Below are 17,569 nucleotides of genomic sequence, written 5' to 3' on the forward strand. Positions count from 1 at the left end.
AGCTACCCTGTGGTTGCTGGGCTCCGAGGGAGCTTCCGTATCCCCAGCACCGGGAGGTTCTTAGGGCACTGCTGTGCCTCATCATCTTTCTTTCATATATTTCAGGATCGCTGCTATTTCTATGGCCTCTAAACTATCAGACATGCAGCTTGGAGACTCTGTGGAGATCAACAAGTTCATTACCAAGAAGGAAGTCCAGCAAGCCAGGTGATTCTGACTGTGTGTGCTTTCTTCCTCCTCCAGTTGAGCAGTTTGAACAGGGATCTGTGCATCTCAGCCCTTCGCTGTAGCGTCTCACAGTGGGTGTCCAACAGACTAGGATGCTGAGACCATATATATACAACACAACCACCGTGGGTCCTGCTCAGGACGCAGCAGAGACCAAAGGTGGTCTTCCGAGCCTCGCTTCAGCCTGCTGGCAGGGAAAGCAGCAGAGGCCTGAATTTGTGTAGCTCAGCCCACAGGACCGAGATCCAAAGTGGTGACCGTGTCTAGAAAGGGACGCCTGCCAAGGACTGCTAGGCTCCGTAACCAGGAGGCCTCCCACCCCCCACCCCCCACATCCCCCAGGCCACCCCCAGAAGGACCCATCGAGCCATCTCTGAACTTAGGGAAGACAGCAGCAGCCCACTGGCAGGGGTGCTAGTGAAGCCTGGGAAACAGATGGCCTCACACCAAGGGCTGCTGTATTCACGCATCGCCCGCCTGGGGTTTTTTTACTGGGCGGGAGCTGTCGCGCTGTGCCCTGACCACTTGTTCCATCTGTTTGTCAAGGTTGCAGTGTGATGAGGAGTGCTCGGCCTTGGAAAGGAAAAAGTAAGTGGTTTCCGTAGCTTGTCACCAGCTCCTCCAGCCAGGTGTAATGGGACAAGGCAACCCTTCCTTCACTCAGCATCGATCGGTTCTGAGTCTGATCTGCTATGGGCAGAGGAATGTGGCCGTAGGGTTGGATTGGCTAAGATAAACCACTCAGGTAATTTCAGCACGTTCAGAGACATGCACTGCGTGGTTTCGGCGTGGTGTAGATTTCACATGTCCACACATGCTGACATTGTGTCAGGCCACCCTCCTGATCCAACAGAGGCAGGAGGCTATTAAAAAAAAGGTTGAATGGATGTTCTATTGCAGTGTAACATAAGGTAGGTGGGTCTCTGTGACTTTGAGACCAGCATCATCTACATAGTGAGTTCCAGGGCAGCAAGGGATGTGTAGAAAGACTGTCTCAAAAAGTAAAAAAAATAAAATGGAGAGTGACCAAGGAAAACCTCTAGCATCAACCTCCAGCCTAGACATGCACAGTATAAGCCAGGCGTGGTGGCGCACACTGTAAGCCCAGGACCGGGGAGACAGGCTGGGGCATTCCTAGCATCTGAGGCCAGACAGGGATACACGGATGAGTTTGAGGCCAGTCTGGATAACGTTCTCAGACCCTACCTCAAAATAAAAAGTCTGGAGCTATAGCCAAATGGTAGAGGCAACTAACACGCGTGAGGCTCTAGGTTCAGTCCCCAGTGCAACCACCAAAAAACCATTTTTTTTTCTTGTTTGCTTCTCTCACCCTAATCCCCCACCCCATGTCTTTTTCTTTTCATAGTGCTTAGCATCAGAGCCAGGACCTTGCTTATACTAGGCAAACATTAGACCAGACTGGTCTTTAAACTCAGTCACCTACCTCTGCCTCCAGAGTGCTGGGATCCACTTCATCTCTCAAGACAAGGTCTCTCCTCACTGCTGACTTTGCGCTGGCTGGCTGGGAGGTCCCAAGCTTTCTGTCTCTGCACCCCCAGCTCTTGTTTGTTGGCTGGCTGTTTGATTTTTGTCCGACAAGGTCTCACTATGTAACTCATTCTGACCCCGTAGTCCCTGTGTAGGCCACGCCTCCTAAGAGCTGGGATGCTGCCATCCATCATAGGTGTACGGCACCGTGCCCACCTCCTGCTTCACTTGGCAGTGTCTGTTTCTGTCAGATAGGAACTTAGAGTTCATATATCCAGGTTCTGTTCAGTGTCCCAAACTGCATTACCCTGCCTCTGGCAGGGTAGGATTTCCTGTTGCTATACACTTTTTGTCATACTTGGAATCGTCAGTCTTTTTCATCTTGTCATACTTGTTGACTCTCCCACCTCCTCCTCCCAACTTGGAGTAGTACAGAATTGTGCAGCTGTGCTAAGATGTATTTATTTTATATGTATGAGTGCTTTGCCTGTTGGTATGTATGGACACTGTGTGCATGCCTGGTGCCTTCAGGTGTCAGAAGAGGGGGTAAGGTGCCCTGGCGCTGGAGTTACGGATGGTTGGGAGCCACATGTCGGTGCTAAGAACTGAGCCTGGCTCATCTGCAGGAGCAGTGAACACTCTAACCAGTGACACTCCCTTTATTTTTGAAAGCTTTATTAAAAAAAAAAAATCGGCACGCCAGCCTCTCCAGAGACTGAGACGCCCGGGTACCCGACCCCCTGCAATAAAGCCTCTTGCGTGTTGCAACTGAAAAAAAAAAAAAAGCTTATTTATTTATACATGTTCTGCCCACCAGAAGAGGGCACCAGATCTCATTGTAGATGGTTGTGAGCCACCATGTGGTTGCTGGGAATTGAACTCAGGACCTCTGGAAGAGCAGTCAGTGCTCTTAACCACTGAGCCGTCTCTCTAGGCCAAGAGATTTATGTTTATTGTACTCCTGTGTCTGCGTGAATTTGTGTCACATATGTGCAGGTACCTAAGAAGCTAGAGTTACCCAGATGGGACCTAAACTCAGATCTCCTGGAAGAACAGAGACCATGCTCGACCTCAGCATCTCTCCAGCTCCAGTGCCCCTTGTTCTTTCTTGGTTTTCCAAGACAGGGTTTCATATCTATGTAGCCTTGGCTGTCCTGGACTCACTTTGTAGACCAGGCTGGCCTCGAACTCACAGTGGTCCACCTGCCTCTACCTCCTGAGGGCTGGGATGACAGGCGTGCACCACCACGCCCGGCGGGCTAATTTATTTAGACCCATCTTTTTGCATATTTTTTATGAAAACAATTCTGTAACCTTTGCCTAGATGGGCTTTGTTTTTGTTTTATGTCTATAGGTGTTTTGCCTGGATGTATATTTATGCACCACTTGCATGTCCTGCGTCTCTGGCGAAGGGGGTGTCAGACCCTCTGAGTTGGAGTCACAGATGGTTATGAGCCACGATGTGGCTGCGGAGAACCAAGCCCTCTGGAAGAGCAGCAGTGTAGCAGCTGACTGTCTCTCCAGCCCTGGTTCCACACTATTTTAAGTAAAACAATAAAACCTCATGCTATCCACTCCGTCCTGGAAGGATACAACTCACTCCTTTGCACCATGTATCCACACTGAATAAGCTATCCGCACCGTTGTCACCTAGGCTTCTTAGTTACAGTAGCAGAGCGCTTGTGTCCAAGTAACCCTTGTAGTAGTTCAGAGTAATGCCTGGTCCTGGGGTTTGCTTGGTTTGGGTGTTTATTTTCACTGTTTGCTTGCTTACCTAGGGGTGTGTGTGTGTGTGTGTGTGTGTGTGTGTGTGTGTGTGTGTGTGTGTGTGTGTGTGTGTGTGTGTGTGTGTGTGTGTGTGCGTGCATGTGCCTGAGGAGCAGCAGTGAGATTTTGTTGATTGGCTGGTTTTTGAGATATGACAATCCTAGTGCTTGAGAGACCGAGACAGGAGGATTGCTGCTGTTCAGGGCCATCCTGCCAGTGTTTTTCTGTTTCAAAACAAAACCAAAAAAGCCAAAAAGCCAGGCATGGCTGCATATACCTATAGTCCCAGTACTTGGAAGGTGGAGGCAGAATGATCAGGAGTTCAAGCCTTCCTCAGCTCTTTTTTTTCCCCCTTCCTTCCTTAACTCTTAATGAGTTTGAGGCCAGCTTGAAGTACAAGATGTCTCAAAAACAAAATGTAGCCGGGCGCAGTGGAGCATGCCTGTAATCCCAGCACTTGAGGCAGAGGCAGGCGGAGGCCAGCCTGGTCTACAAAGTGAGTCCAGGACAGCCAAGGCTACACAGAAAAACCCTGTCTCAAAAGACCCAAAAATAAAATAAAAAGTGTGTGCCACAGGTGATTTCTGTAGTAAAAGGGAAAGCTGTTGAGTTATGTAAGAACGTGTGCCAAGCTTACTGCAATCTATAGAAAGCTAATGTCCATCACTTACTGCACCAGACTCATAATTTAAACTTCATTGTAGGTTTGCATGTATAGAAAACAATGGGGCCAGGGGTGTGCCTCAGCTGGTAGAGAGCTTGGCTAACTGGCATGCAAGCAGCCCTGGGTCTGATCCCAGCATCACATGACCCTGCTGTGGTGGTAATCTCAGGGAGAGATAGGAGCATCACAGTAGGCACTTCAGCCAGAGTGTTTTGGATCCGGGCGTCAGTAGGGAGTCTTGAGACAAAGCCCCTGTAATAAGAAAGGAATACTACATGACTTCCCTGTCTGTCACTTTCAGGAGGTTGGCAGAGGCATTTGACATCAGTGATGATTCTGATCCTTTCAATGTACGTTCCTCAGCATCAAAATTCAGCGACAATTTGAAAGATGACGCCAGGTATGTGACTGGTTACCCACTTTCTCAGCTGAAGCTTATGAACCCGTCTAATGAGTATTATAAGATGTGGTAATTAATGTGTTTCTCTCCATTATTACGCCAATAAAGTTAACTTACATTGTAAGAAATCCCATGTTGTTTAGCTGCCCCTTGCAGAACTCAACCTGTAGTTGAGGGTGGTCCCTGCAGCAGTTGAGGGTGGTCCCTGCAGCAGTAGTTGAGGGTGGTCCCTGCAGCAGTAGTTGAGGGTGGTCCCTGCAGTCATAGTCCGGGCCTCCCAAGGGCTACCCAGGATGTTCTGAAGAGGGGTAGCTGAGCCGCCTCTCACCCATCTCATAGTCGTAGTGAGGTCCTTATCTGGGGTAGGACCATCTCCTTTTCTGGCTGTCTGGGGGCTGCTTCTCCTCCTCCTTTTCTCCTCTTTCTTTTGTTTGTTGTGCCATGCCTCTCTCGTCCGGCAGTTCCTCAGCTCTGCACTTCTGCTAGCCTTGTCCTCGCTATCCTGTGGTGGCACTAGGGGAGTAGAGGTTCCCAGGACAGCAAGAACAGAAGGAATTAACTGATGCTTTCTCATTTCAGGAAAGACTTAAAGTTTGTCAGTGACATTGAGAAGGAAATGGAAATGCTTGTGGAGGCCGTGAATAAGGTAGAACTAAACGCATCCAACTCGGCATCTCTGAGACCAACTTGATTTTCCCCCCTGAGACAGGATTTCTCTAACAGCCCTGGCCAGGCTCACTTTGTAAACCAGGCTGGCCTTGAACTCACTGAGATCTGCTTGCTTCTGTCTCCCAATTACTGGGACTAAAGGCACATGCCGCCACAGCTGGCTCCAGCTTGTTTTGCTTTTTTGTTTTTTGTTTTTTTTTAATATTAGTAAATAAGTTTCAGAAACAGTGTTAGTCTAGGGGGTTGTAGGAAAAGGATGCAGATTCTCAATGCTCAGCCAATAACATTTATGGAAGCTTGGATCGCTTCTGTCATTATAGAAAAGATGTCTACAATTTAATTGAGTGTACATTAACGATAATCTTTAGCCGGACATGGTGGTGCACACCTTCAATCCCAGAACTCGGGAGGCAGAGGCAGGCGGATGTCTGAGCTCGAGGCCAGCCTGGTCTACAGAGTGAGTTCCAGAACAGCCTAGGCTATAGAGAGACCCTGTCTGTAGGGGAAGAAAAGGTGCTCAACAGTCCTAGGAGAATGACTTCAAGTTAGAAGCCGTTCAAGGCCCTCAGATGACGGCAAGGTTGCCTAGGATAGGGGGGCGCAGGCTGAGGCGTGGGCTCCAGCCTGCCGGGGACAGCAAAGTGAACCTTGCGTGGGAAAGTAATTTAGTGCTCTGGGTATGTGATGAACACCATTTATCCCACCACTCAGGAGGCAGACACAGGTGGATCTCTGTGAGTGGGAGGCTTCCTGATCTACATAGCAAAGTCTAGGATAATCAGTGCTACATAATAAGGTCCTGTATTTAAAAAAAAAAAAAAAAGATAATTTGGTAAGCGGGAGCCAGTCCTGCCTTGGCTCCCTCTCTAGTCACTGGGTGTGAGGTCAAAGTGGCTGTTTGGCTGTTTTGGGGGTTTATCTAACAATAGCTGCCCTTCCCAGTGTTTGTTTCCCTCACCGGCTTCCCACTTCCTTCCTTTTCTGCGTAGGAAGCCTGAGCAAATGCATTTCTGTTCATGTGTCTATATCTGCACACTCAATGGCTTCAGTAGAACAGACTGCTCCAGGAAGTGGGGGGTAGGGGTGTTTCTTGGGACTATCACTCCACAGTTATGGGCTCCCTCAGGAAGAGCCACTACGCCCCACCACGCACTCTTCATTGCTAGCCCTGTCCGTCTGCGTCAGATCCCATCTCACACAGAACCCTTAGGCATTTTGAACCTCTAAAATTCAGTCACAGGCTGACGAGACGGCTCCACGGTCAAAGCCCTCGGCACACAAGCCTGCCAGCCTGAGTTTGAAGGAAGAACCAACTCCCCAAATAATCATCTGGCCTGCACAGTAATGCTAACACTAATAAAGGTTCAAGCAGGAAACATGAAGTGACGCTCAGTCACCGCCGAGTGGCTGCGTTCCTGTGTTTCCAGGGGCGGTGGCCCTAATCGGTCTTCTCTCCTTCCAACCAGGGCAAGAGTAACAGGAAGAGCTACAGCTTCCCTCCCATGAACAGAGACCACCGCCGGGTCATCCACGACCTGGCCCAAGTATATGGGCTGGAGAGCGTGAGCTATGACAGTGAGCCAAAGCGGAACGTCGTGGTCACCGCCATCAGGTGGGTTGACCTTGCTGTCACAGGGAGAGCTCTTCAGCAGGCCAGGCATGACCACGGGAGTCACCGTGTGCTTCCGTTACTTGCTCTTCCTCCGGGAGGAATAGGTACAGCCAAGTGCCCAGGTCTCACAGCTGCCCCCATCCACTGTGGACACTGGAGGTGGCATCTCTGCAGGTGGAGGGAGGTGGAGCAGAGTGCCCACTCATCACTCCTGTGCTCCCGTCCCTCTGTCCCCTGGCTCTCCCCCTGACCTCCCTGGCTCTAATCTTGGTATGACGGGAACAGAAGAGACACTGGACCCTGACTCAGTGTTGCCATCAGAGAAAATGGAGGTGGTCGTGTGACACAGGAAGGGACAAGAAGGACATAGAATCACCGTCTGTGCCTGAGGGTGTTGAGAGAACTTCACAGTGAAAAAGAGTGAAGCGTGGCCAGCAGGGCTGGCAGGGTGGCTGGACGGGACAAGGTTGGCTGCCCGCTGACCACACTGAGGCAGGTGCTGTGTGAGTGTGCTGCCCGGTCAAAGGCCGGGCTCCGGCTCTGCGGTTTCTGCTCGTGACTCACCCTCAGACCTCGCTTTACTCCTCAGAGGGAAGTCCGTCTGTCCTCCTGCCACACTGACCAGCGTGATTGAAAGGGAAACGCAGACACGGCCTCCACCACCAATTCCCCACCACCGACACCAGACAGACAAGTAAGAAAGCCGCTTTGCGTGGAACTGGCGTGGGCAGAGGGCAGGCATGGCCTCCGCCAGCAGTGTCTTCTCTTCACTCCTGAAAGCCAAGCGGCCTCGGTTTGGGTCAGCAGAGTCTATATCCAAACAGGCAGTGGTTTTATTATTTGGGTTTGGGTTTGGGTTTGGTTTTCTTGAGGCAGGGTCTTGCATAGCCCTGGTTGGTTGGTCTCAAAGGATGACTTTGAATTCCTGATCCTCCTGCCTCCACCCTCCCAGTGCTGGGGTGACAGCTAAGGATTGTGAAGCATGAAGCCACAGCTGTATTCAGTTCTGCTTAGACACAGCCGTGGGGCACCGTTAGCCTGCCCGTGCCACAATCTTTCTTTACCCTCCCTGCTTGCTTGATTTTCATACAAAACTTTTTTATGAAATTTTTTTAGAGTAGAAAAAAAATAATATAATGAACACCAGTAGGCTGTTAGCAGAGCCACACATGTTGGCGGTAGGTTCCCGCTGTTACAACAGCAGGGCGCACACATGTTGGCTTATTTCCCCTGATCGTCCTTTGCTTGCTTTGCAGGACCCCTGGGAGTAGTAACTTACAGAAGATAGTGAAGGAGCCAGTGATCGACTACTTTGACGTCCAGGACTGAGAAGATGGAGATACTCAGATAAAAGAGTGATTCTGTGTAGTGGAGACTCATTTGCCAGCAGCACACAAGCCATGCCCGTGCCTCCTGCGTGGCAGAACCCCCTGGTCACTCCTATCCCGAGGATCTCGCTGGGGCGTGTGGCCACAGGATTTCTAGTCGTGGGTTTGAAGAGACGTCACACCGTCACCATGACTAATAAGAGGTTGGGGGTATAGTATCTAATTTGGATAAACCAGAATTTGTATCCCAAGCTGGCCTTGTGGCATCTAGCCGTAGTCTTGGTTGTCCCAGATGTTCCCCTGGGGGATGTCACTCTCCTTATGCAGAAAGACACATGAATTAGTGGCTGTCGGGAAGCCACCCCTGGAGTCACGAGGCTTAAACTTGTGCCGAAAGCTCCTGTACATCTCTCTAGAGTGGTCAGGTTGCTTTGTAGAATGCCCTGGCGTTCTTCTACCATGTCCCCAAGTCTACAGGGACAGTTTGGCTGTCTCCCATAATGGTCAGAACTTGAGGCAAGCTCTTCTTCTGCCACGCTCACACTGTAGGTCTACGGCTGACCCTGTAGCCCTGAGTCCTCTCTCTTTAATAAAGACTCGTACATAGACAACTGCTCTGTGTTGCTTTCTCCTAGGCCTTCAGCAGACACACGGGCTCTCCTTATGTCTAAGCTCTGAGCCGCTGTTTGAATATTTGAAGACACAGTCCAGAGCATTCCTCAGCTTCCATTAAGGCAGCTGTGTGGCCGTCTGCATTGGTCCCTCTTCAGCACAGTCTAGACATCTTTTTTCTTTTTTCCAAGCCAGGGTTGCTCTGTGTAGCCCTGGCTGTGCTGGAGCTCACTCTGTAGACCAGGCTGGCCTTGAACTTAGAGATCTGCCTGCCTCTGCCTCCCAAGTGCTGGGGATCAAAAATACATGTCACCACCACCTGGCTTCTTTTCTGCTTTAAAATAAGCTTAGAGCCCTAGAAAATTGGACTCATAAAACAAAGCACTTAATTTTTATTTTGCTTTTTGAGATTACTTAAACCCATTCAGATCTTAAACTCTCAGCCTCCCGAGCAGAGGAGTGCAGACCTCTACCCTCAAGCCCAGCGGAGAGGTGCTTAATTTTATAGGACAACTGGGCTGCTCTTTGTCCTCACCACAGTCTGCATGGACGGCATGAGGGTGTGGCCGCACAGACAGGTAGCTACAGAGAAGTGATGAAAACAGCCTCCTTCTGGGCCCCACACCCAACAGGAAGCCTGTGTAAGTGGGTGCTCAGGCTGGGTGCTTCTCAGAAAAGCAAGAGAGGCAAATCTGACTTTGGATTCTAGCCCTGCCACTTGACAGGGTGTGTGTTCTCCCTGCCTGGCCTGGGATGTGAGGATTAAGGGAATCACACTGCCTGGTGCATCAGCCACGCACAGAGGGAAGTGCGTGAACACGTTTCGTCTACAACACTAACCAAGTAGAGGATGTGATGCCGCTTGGGCGTCTCCGGGTGAGTGGATGCCCTATGCCAACCTCATTGCCTACATTCAGTCCAGAGGATCATGCCCATGCGGGGGGGAACAATGCTTCTGTGTGCTGTTGTAACTAGCCAACCCCACCATTATGTAAGCATGGCCCTGGCTATAGTCACTGAAATCTGCCTTAGTTTGTCTCCCTGACCTCAGGCAGCAGTGTGTAGAAGGGATTGGAGGCTGCTCTGAGGCAAGCGGCCCGTCCTAGAGGCTGCAGAAGTGACTCCGATGAAAGAGTCGGGGCAGTCCCAGTCAGCCCCACTGACTGGGAAGAAAGTCAAGTCAGGGAAGTGGGATAGTAAGCCAAAGGTCAGCAGGAAGTTCCTTTCTCTCTTGTCCCCAAGGAGCCCCCCAGGCCCCAGTGAAGGCAAGCTATCTCTCATGGGTCTGCTGCACTGCTCACTAAGCAGCGCTGGACACGAAAGGCAAACTGAGAAAGGCAGCCACCACTCTACCGCATTCATGGAGGGAGCCGGCACAGCTGGCTCCTGGCTCCCAGCCCCATGCTCTCAGCAAGAGTTCTTTATGTGGGCCTGGAGAGATGGCTCAGAGGTTTAGAGCACTGGCTGCTCCTCCAGAGGTTCTGAGTTCAATTCCCAGCTACCACATGGTAGCTCACAACCATCTATAATGAGATCTGGCCCTCTTCTGATGTGCAGATGTACATGTTTTGGTTTGGTTTGGTTTTGGTTTTTTTGAGACAGGGTTTCTCTTTGTAGCCTTGGCTGTCCTGGACTTGCTTTGTAGACCAGGCTGGCCTCGAACTCACAGAGATCCACCTGCTCTGCTTCCTGAGTGCTGGGATTACAGGCGTGCGCCACCACAGCCCAGCAGAATGTTGTATACATAGTAAATGCTTTGGGTTTTTGTTTTTGTTCTTGTTTCTGTTTTGAGACAGGGTTTCTCTGTGTAATCTAAATCTGAGAGAGAGACAGAGAGACAGAGACAGAGACAGAGAGTGAGTGTTCTTTATGGGCCAGGGCTTGCCAGAGACTGAGTTCTTGGTGATTCTACCCTGTCTGGCACAGTCGGCTCCTTTCAACTTTAGGGCCATCCGAGTGGCCAGTGGGATGGTATGCATATGGCTGAAGATGAAAAGACAGCTCTATCGCTGGGCGGTGACCCTGTTGTTGCCTCGGCTTGCTCTGACCCAGGCACTTTATCACAGTGGGCATCAGGCTCTGCATCCATCCGTGGACTGATGGTTCCTGCCCATGGCGCTTTCTTCCATCTGCTCAGTGGGACAATGAGTCTGTGTGCTGCACCAAGCCACTGTAAGGGAGCTGGGCGGTGGGGGTGGGGGCGGTTGGCGGCGGTGGGGGTGGGGGCAGTTGGCGGCGGGGAGGGGGGACTCGGAGTGGCGTACTAGGATTAAAGAGGTGGAGAGTCTCCACACGCCACAGACCATCTGAAGAGCTAAGCCTCCAGCCTAACCCTGGACAGTCTCCACAGGTAGCTTGGGGCCGGGGAGAGATGGAGCAGTAGTCAAGTGGCCCTGACGAGGCCAGGAGCTTTCAGTGAAGCCATTTGCTTCTGCTGCTGTGCCAACGCGCACGAGTGGGGGTGGGGATCCAAAGTCCATCTCTCCACCCTTTCCCAGGAATCTCTTCTAACAGTGGATGGCAGTTACCAAGGTAACCACCTCATCCACATCAAACACAGCCACCACGTTCATCTTTGACTCCTCAAAACCCCAGAAAGTATGTTAGGTCACTTTCCTCAAGATCACTCATGAACAACGGGGAATCTGGGATCTTGTCCTCCCCGCGGAGAAGACAGAACTTTTTCTAGATTGGCCACTAGAGGGCAGAATAGAACCCTAAACCAGAGGGCGGGGCCTACCTACCTGGCGTCAGGAAAGCACTATAGTTCAAACTTCTGTTCTGTTTTTCCGAAACAGGGTTTCGTCTGGGTATGTCGCCCTGCCTGTCCTGGAACTCACTCTGCAGACCAGGCTGGCCTCGAACTCAGAGATCCGCTTGCTTCTGCTCCCAAGTGCTTGGATTAAAGGCGTGCATCACCACTGCCCAGCAGTTCAAACTTTTTAGTAACAGTTAGCAAACCATTCTCTCTCTCTCTCTCTCTCTCTCTCTCTCTCTCTCTCTCTCTCTCTCTCTCTCTCTCTCTCTCTCTCTCTCTCTCTCTCTCTCTCTCTCTCTCTCTCCCCAGAGGGAACAGCCGCTTAAGGGCTCTACCATGCCATGAACTATGGAGAAACAGCAAGACCAAAAGGCCATGAGGGAGCCAGAAACAGGGACTAGCAAGTATCCAAAAGGGAGCAGAGGGGACCTGGTGATGTCAGGCCTCAGGCCTTGCTGGCCAATGGGAAACTTTGGGCAGAATAATGTGTAAGCTCTAGCTCACTTTTTACAAAGTCTCCAGGGCCAGAGCAATGGGCTCAGCAATGAAGAGCATCCACTGGCCTTCCAGATGACCCAAATTTAGTTTGCAACACGCAGATCAGGCAACTCACAATCTCCCCCAGCTCAGAGGGACCCTGTGACGCCGGCTCCCGTGGGTATGCATGCCATCCACATACAAAAGGACACTTTAGAGCAATAAAGATAATCCGTAAGGGATCCAGCCCAGCATTAAGGCTGGACTGCAAGGCTGCACACCTTCAAACAAAGAGGCTGTCACACACTGCTGTCCTCCAAGAGAAGCAGCAGTGACAGCGGCTGGGTGGTGAGACGGGGCTAGGTTCTGGGTACATTTTGCAGATACTACCTAAGGGGTTTGTTGACAGCTGGGGTGTGGGATGTGAGAGGAAGAGTCGGGGGTAGTTTCAAAGGTTTTTTGTTTTGGGTTTTGGTTTTTGGCCAGAGCTGTTGAAAGATTGAATTTACCATTTACTTGGGAAAGTGTGGGAGGGGCAGGCACGGGGGCTGGGGGGGGGGCAATCTGTCCAGCAGGTGGCTCTACATGGGAGTCTGAAGTCTGGAGACAGGGTTGGGCCGAGGAGTTAATTTGGGGAACTGTGGTACATAACAGTATTTAGAGAATTTTGAGGTCCAGAAAGTGGATGAAGAAGTGGTGCTGGGACAAGCCCTGAGCACTTCATCTGTCATTCAGGGGACAGGACAGGTCAGGGACCAGGGCAGCGGTGCCTCTAGCCCTCCCTGCCTGGCCGCCTCTGCTCCTCCACACCTTACTTCGCTCCCTTAAGCCGAAGCCTCCACATCTCTGATGAATGGGACTCTTCCTGCAGGCACTACCCAGCCGTGCTCTATCACAGGGAAATGCTGGCAGCAAAGTTAAATTTGAAACTCCTCTGCCTCGGTAAGCCGACTGAAGGCCACAGAGTGCCGACAGCCTGCTGGGATTCCAGAAGTGGACACTTGAATGTCAGCCTTTCTAATACAAGAACTGACTTTGTTTTGTTCTTAAAACAGTGTGTTTCTATGTTGCCCTGCTGCCTTCTAACTTGTGGGCTTAAACAATCCTCCTGATTCAGTCTCTTGAGTATCTGGTACTTACAGGCTCTGCGCCGCTATGCCTAGCTGGCTTATTTTGGTGTGTGAATGCGTGAGGTGTGTGTGTGTGTGTGTGTGTGTGTGTGTGTGTATGTGTGTGTGTGTGTGTGTGTAATTGTTCCAATACGTTATTTACATTTGTTTACTCTTTTTTAAAATGTATTTATGTGCATTGGTCTTTTGACTAAATGTATGTCTATGTGAGGGTGACAGATCCCCCTGAAACTAGACTTATAGACATTTGCGAGCAGCCCTGTGGGTGCGGGGAATTGAACCCAGGTCTTCTGGAAGAATAGCCAGTGCTCTTAACCCCTGAGCCACCTCTCCAGCACCCCCCTTCCCCGTTATTTGCATTCTTGTTACAGAAGATATTTGACAATTTAAAACCCAAAGCTACCCTTGGGTGACAAGACACGTGGACCTCAGTTTCCTTTGAATGTAAGGAGGACTGGATGAGTCGGGTGTGGTGGCACACATCTTTAATCCCCGCACTCAGGGAGGCAGAGGCAGGCGAATTGTGAGTTCGAGGACAGCCTGGTCTATAAAGCAAGTCCAGGACAGCCAAGTCTACACAGAGAAACCCTGTTTGCGGGGGAGGGGCAGGCAGGACTGGATGACTGGACTGGATGTGAGATTGTAAATGCAGCAGGCATAAAGACCCCTGTGCCGTGCACATGCCCTTCACGGCAGCGGCAGCCTGAGGCCGGAGCTCTTTTCCTCTTCCCTCAGGTCCCACAGCTAGTGGACGGCAGAGCAGGGACTCAGATCCAGGCTGGTGGCTTCGCTGTGCTTTTAAGTGTCCCAGGATGCTCCTTATATATATAAGATGACTGAGATCTAAGGCCTGCAAGATCAGGGCAAGGGTGGGTGTGGCATCAAAGGGCACACCAGTAGGGGGCGCCACAGCCTCCCCCACATAGAGGGCATTAGCATGAGGCCTGGGCTGAGGTGGCTCTTCGTCTTCCCAGGCTGCAAGACAGTGAGGCCAGCCAGGCCAGAGTGCAGCTGCGGTCCCTAGCAAGACCTAAACTGAGTGGAAGGACTGGCCAGAGGAGGAGTCGGGGACTCTGGTTCCCAAAGCTGGACCCCTGGGCTGAGCGCCAAGCCTTTACCCCAGAGTCCTAGAGTGACCTGGCATGGCACTAGCTGTTCCCGCCACACCCCTACCCGCTTCTCAACAGCAGATTCCACTGGAGAGGGAGGCCAGGATGGAGAGACCCATGGGTCTTCGAGGTGCTGGAAAAGTCATCTGGGTGGCCACCAAACACCAACAGATCCAAGTCTCATTGTCTAGATGGGAAAACACAGGCCCAAGTCGGGAGGGCACACAGCCAGCATGTGCGGGGACAGGAAGCCAACAGCCCAAAGCCCCGCAGGTGGTGGGACGCCCACCTCACCCATCCTGCTTCCTTCCTTCCTGCACTGAGACCTGCTCTCTCTCCTCCAGAGACGCCCTCAGCTGTCCGGTGGGCCTGGCCTCAGGCTCCCAGGCCTAACTTCTGTGACCTCACCTCGTTCTCACTTCATGGACTCTGTACTGGCTGCACCGTCAGCCTGGCTCCTGGGCATCATCACTCACACACATGGAGTGTGCTTCCTTGTGTCTCTAGCCCTGAAGCGAGGGGGTGTCAGCCATGGTGGTAGGCTTTCAACCAGTGTCTACTGATCTGTGACTGGGGTCAAGGCTCTTGTGACCTGACGCTGAGACCAGAAACTGCAAGGTGTCCCAGGAGCCAACCATGATACCACAGGCCTGGGATCCCAGCAGGAGGGTTCTAAGTTAGAGGCTAGCCTGAGCTACATAAAGAGATCACGTCTCAAAATAACAAAAAGCTTGTTTCCAGTGTGATGACTTAGCGGGTGAAGACACTTGCACAGAGTGGATATGGGAGAACCACCAATAAACAGAGGAGAGTCAGCCCCTCATCCCTGGGGCCTGTATAGTCTGTCATATGTTCCTTTGGAGTGTCAATTCATGAGTTCATTAAGTCGTGGGTTTCCGAGGGCCCCTGGGGAAGAGCTTGGCCTGGGTGGAGAGGCCACTGTACAGCTGGCTGGAGACTTGTAGCTGCCAGCATTTTCCTGGTCACCTGGTCAGTTCTGGAGCATTTGCCTTCCATCCTCCTATCATGGGACACCAGACACATTCAAACCTCTCTCTTCCCTTCCTGGACTCTGTGTCTGAGCCGGCTCCATGCCTCACAACCTTCCTCCACTCACAGGCTGTGGTTACTCCTTCCTCAGAGTTTTCTGTTTATTTCTTTTGTGGTGCTGGAGATTGAACCCAGAGCCTCAGGCTGGGCAAGCACTCTACCACCTAACCACATCCTAATCTCTGTGTGTGTGCTCATGTGTGTGTGTGTGTGTGTGTGTGTGTGTGTGTGTGTGTGTGTGCGCGTGCATGCACACTCACATCATACCTGCCACAGCATCAGTGTGGCGATCAAAGAACACAGCCCAGCCAAGGCTCTTTTTGTTTTAAATACATGACGAGTACACATGCGGGTTTATATCACAATGTTATCAGACAAAAATCACATAACAAGTCCATAAACTTAGTTCTAGAACTAGAGAATCATTAAACTAGCTGGGCGTGGTGGTGGCGCCCACCTGTAGTTCGAAGCAGAGGCAGGTGGATCGCTGTGAGTTCAAGGCCAGCCTGGTCTACAAAGCAAGTCCAGGACAGACAAGGCTACACAGAGAAACCCTATCTCAAAAAACAAACAAACAAAGGTGTTATTACATACATGTGAAAGTCCTAAAAATATACTGCTTATTTTCAACTGTACTGTATGGCTTTTGGATCTGTTGTTTCTTTTGAGACAGAGCCTCACTCTTTAGTCCAGGCTGGTCCAGGAACTCACTCTGTAGGCCATGGCCTCAAGCTCATGGCTGCCCTCTGCCCGAGCCTCCTGAGTCCTGGGTACAGGTGTACACCATCACTTCAGTGTTGTGCTGCGGATCTAGCCGGTGGCTTCACGCGGGCTAGGCAAGCACTCGACCTCCAGCCCCGCCCCACAGTGTCCCCGCCCCCCCCCGCCCCCCCCCCCGCCGGCATCACCTCCTGTGTCGCCCTGCCAGCGGCCCTTTGTGGGCCCATCTGCCCGCGCCCTGCTGGCTCCTCTTAGCATATGCCTCATGACTTGCTCTATAGACTCTGCAGCTCAGGTGAGCTTTTAAAATCTTACCTTGGGCTGGGCGTGGTGGCGCATGCCTTTAATCCCAGCACTCGGGAGGCAGAGGCAGGCGGATCGCTGTGAGTTCGAGGTCAGCCTGGACTACAAAGTGAGTCCAGGACAGTCAAGGCTACGCAGAGAAACCCTGTCTTGAAAAACCAAAAAATAAATAAATAAAATAAAATCTTACCTTGTCGTCCCCTACCCCACCCTCCTCCAATTCCAGGAGGTCCAGGAGGACCTCCCCTGTCCTGTCCTTTTGAGCTATAATATGTGGCTCTCAGCTCCAGTAAAGGACACCTGACAGCCCTCGGCTCTGTCTTCACTGTGGAAGCCAATCTCTGGCCTCATTTGCAAGGCTGTCTGTGAGCTTCACACCAATCCCAGAACCTCTGGGGCGCCCCTCTCCCCATTGCTTAGCTCCTTCCCTGCAAGGATCTATCCAAACACACACACACACACACACACTCTCTCTCTCTCTCTCTCTCTCTCTCTCTCTCTCTCTCTCTCTGTCTCTCTCTCTCTCTCTGACACATTCACAGACACACACGCACATATTCACACAAAGACACACATTCACATAGACACAAACACGCGCGCGCACACACAAACACACACACACACACACACACACACACACACACACATGCATGCACATACACCATAGTCCTCAAAGGTCTGGCCTCTTCCATCATGCCCCAGGGCCAGCTCTTCCTATGGCTCAGCAGCTATGAAAAGTAATGACAGGACCGAGGGTGCAGCCTTGTGAGCTGCAGCTGCCTGACCCCAGCAGCAGCTGGGCCTCTCTGAACCTCCTCGCTCACTCAGGCTTTTTCATGTCTCTTAACCTGTTTCCTTGTCTCCTCCTCCCTGAGCATGGAGTTATTTCCTCTTAGTGAGGGAAGGAGGAAATTAGAGGCCAACAACTCCTTAGAAGCTCTCACTCACTCCCTACCAAGCAATCCTAAAAATAAAAAAATGACTCTGGAGTTGGGTTTAAAATTTTTCAGCCAGGCACAGTAGTACAAAAGGCAGAGGCAGGTCAATCTATGTGAGTTTTAGGTTAGCCTGATTTACATAGCGGAGTTCTAGAACAGCCAGAGTAACAGTGAGAGCCTGTCAAAGGAGGAAGAGGAGGAGGAGGAGAAGGAGAAATAAATACACATACACACATATGTATCACAGATAAAAGACATAAACACACAGTACACATGTGGCACTAAAATTTTTAAAGAAAAAAAAAATGGGCCAGGC

General features: G+C 51.3%; 1 protein-coding gene across 1 annotated transcript in view; it reads left to right on the plus strand.

The window, feature by feature from the left end:
- The window catches only part of NFX1 (nuclear transcription factor, X-box binding 1), a 65,823-nt gene extending 57,056 nt beyond the window's left edge, over positions 1-8,767 (plus strand). Inside the window, exons 18-24 of the mRNA XM_084775609.1 lie at positions 106-207; positions 775-816; positions 4,449-4,547; positions 5,127-5,193; positions 6,683-6,828; positions 7,418-7,522; positions 8,085-8,767. Of these exons, the coding sequence (XP_084631735.1) occupies positions 106-207; positions 775-816; positions 4,449-4,547; positions 5,127-5,193; positions 6,683-6,828; positions 7,418-7,522; positions 8,085-8,157 (634 nt within the window). The 3' untranslated portion in view covers positions 8,158-8,767. The remainder of the gene's footprint in view (positions 1-105; positions 208-774; positions 817-4,448; positions 4,548-5,126; positions 5,194-6,682; positions 6,829-7,417; positions 7,523-8,084) is intronic.
- Positions 8,768-17,569: the final 8,802 nt, after the last annotated feature.

Source organism: Acomys minous (assembly GCF_964271855.1).
Source record: "Acomys minous genome assembly, chromosome: 1".
NCBI lineage: Eukaryota > Metazoa > Chordata > Mammalia > Rodentia > Muridae > Acomys > Acomys minous.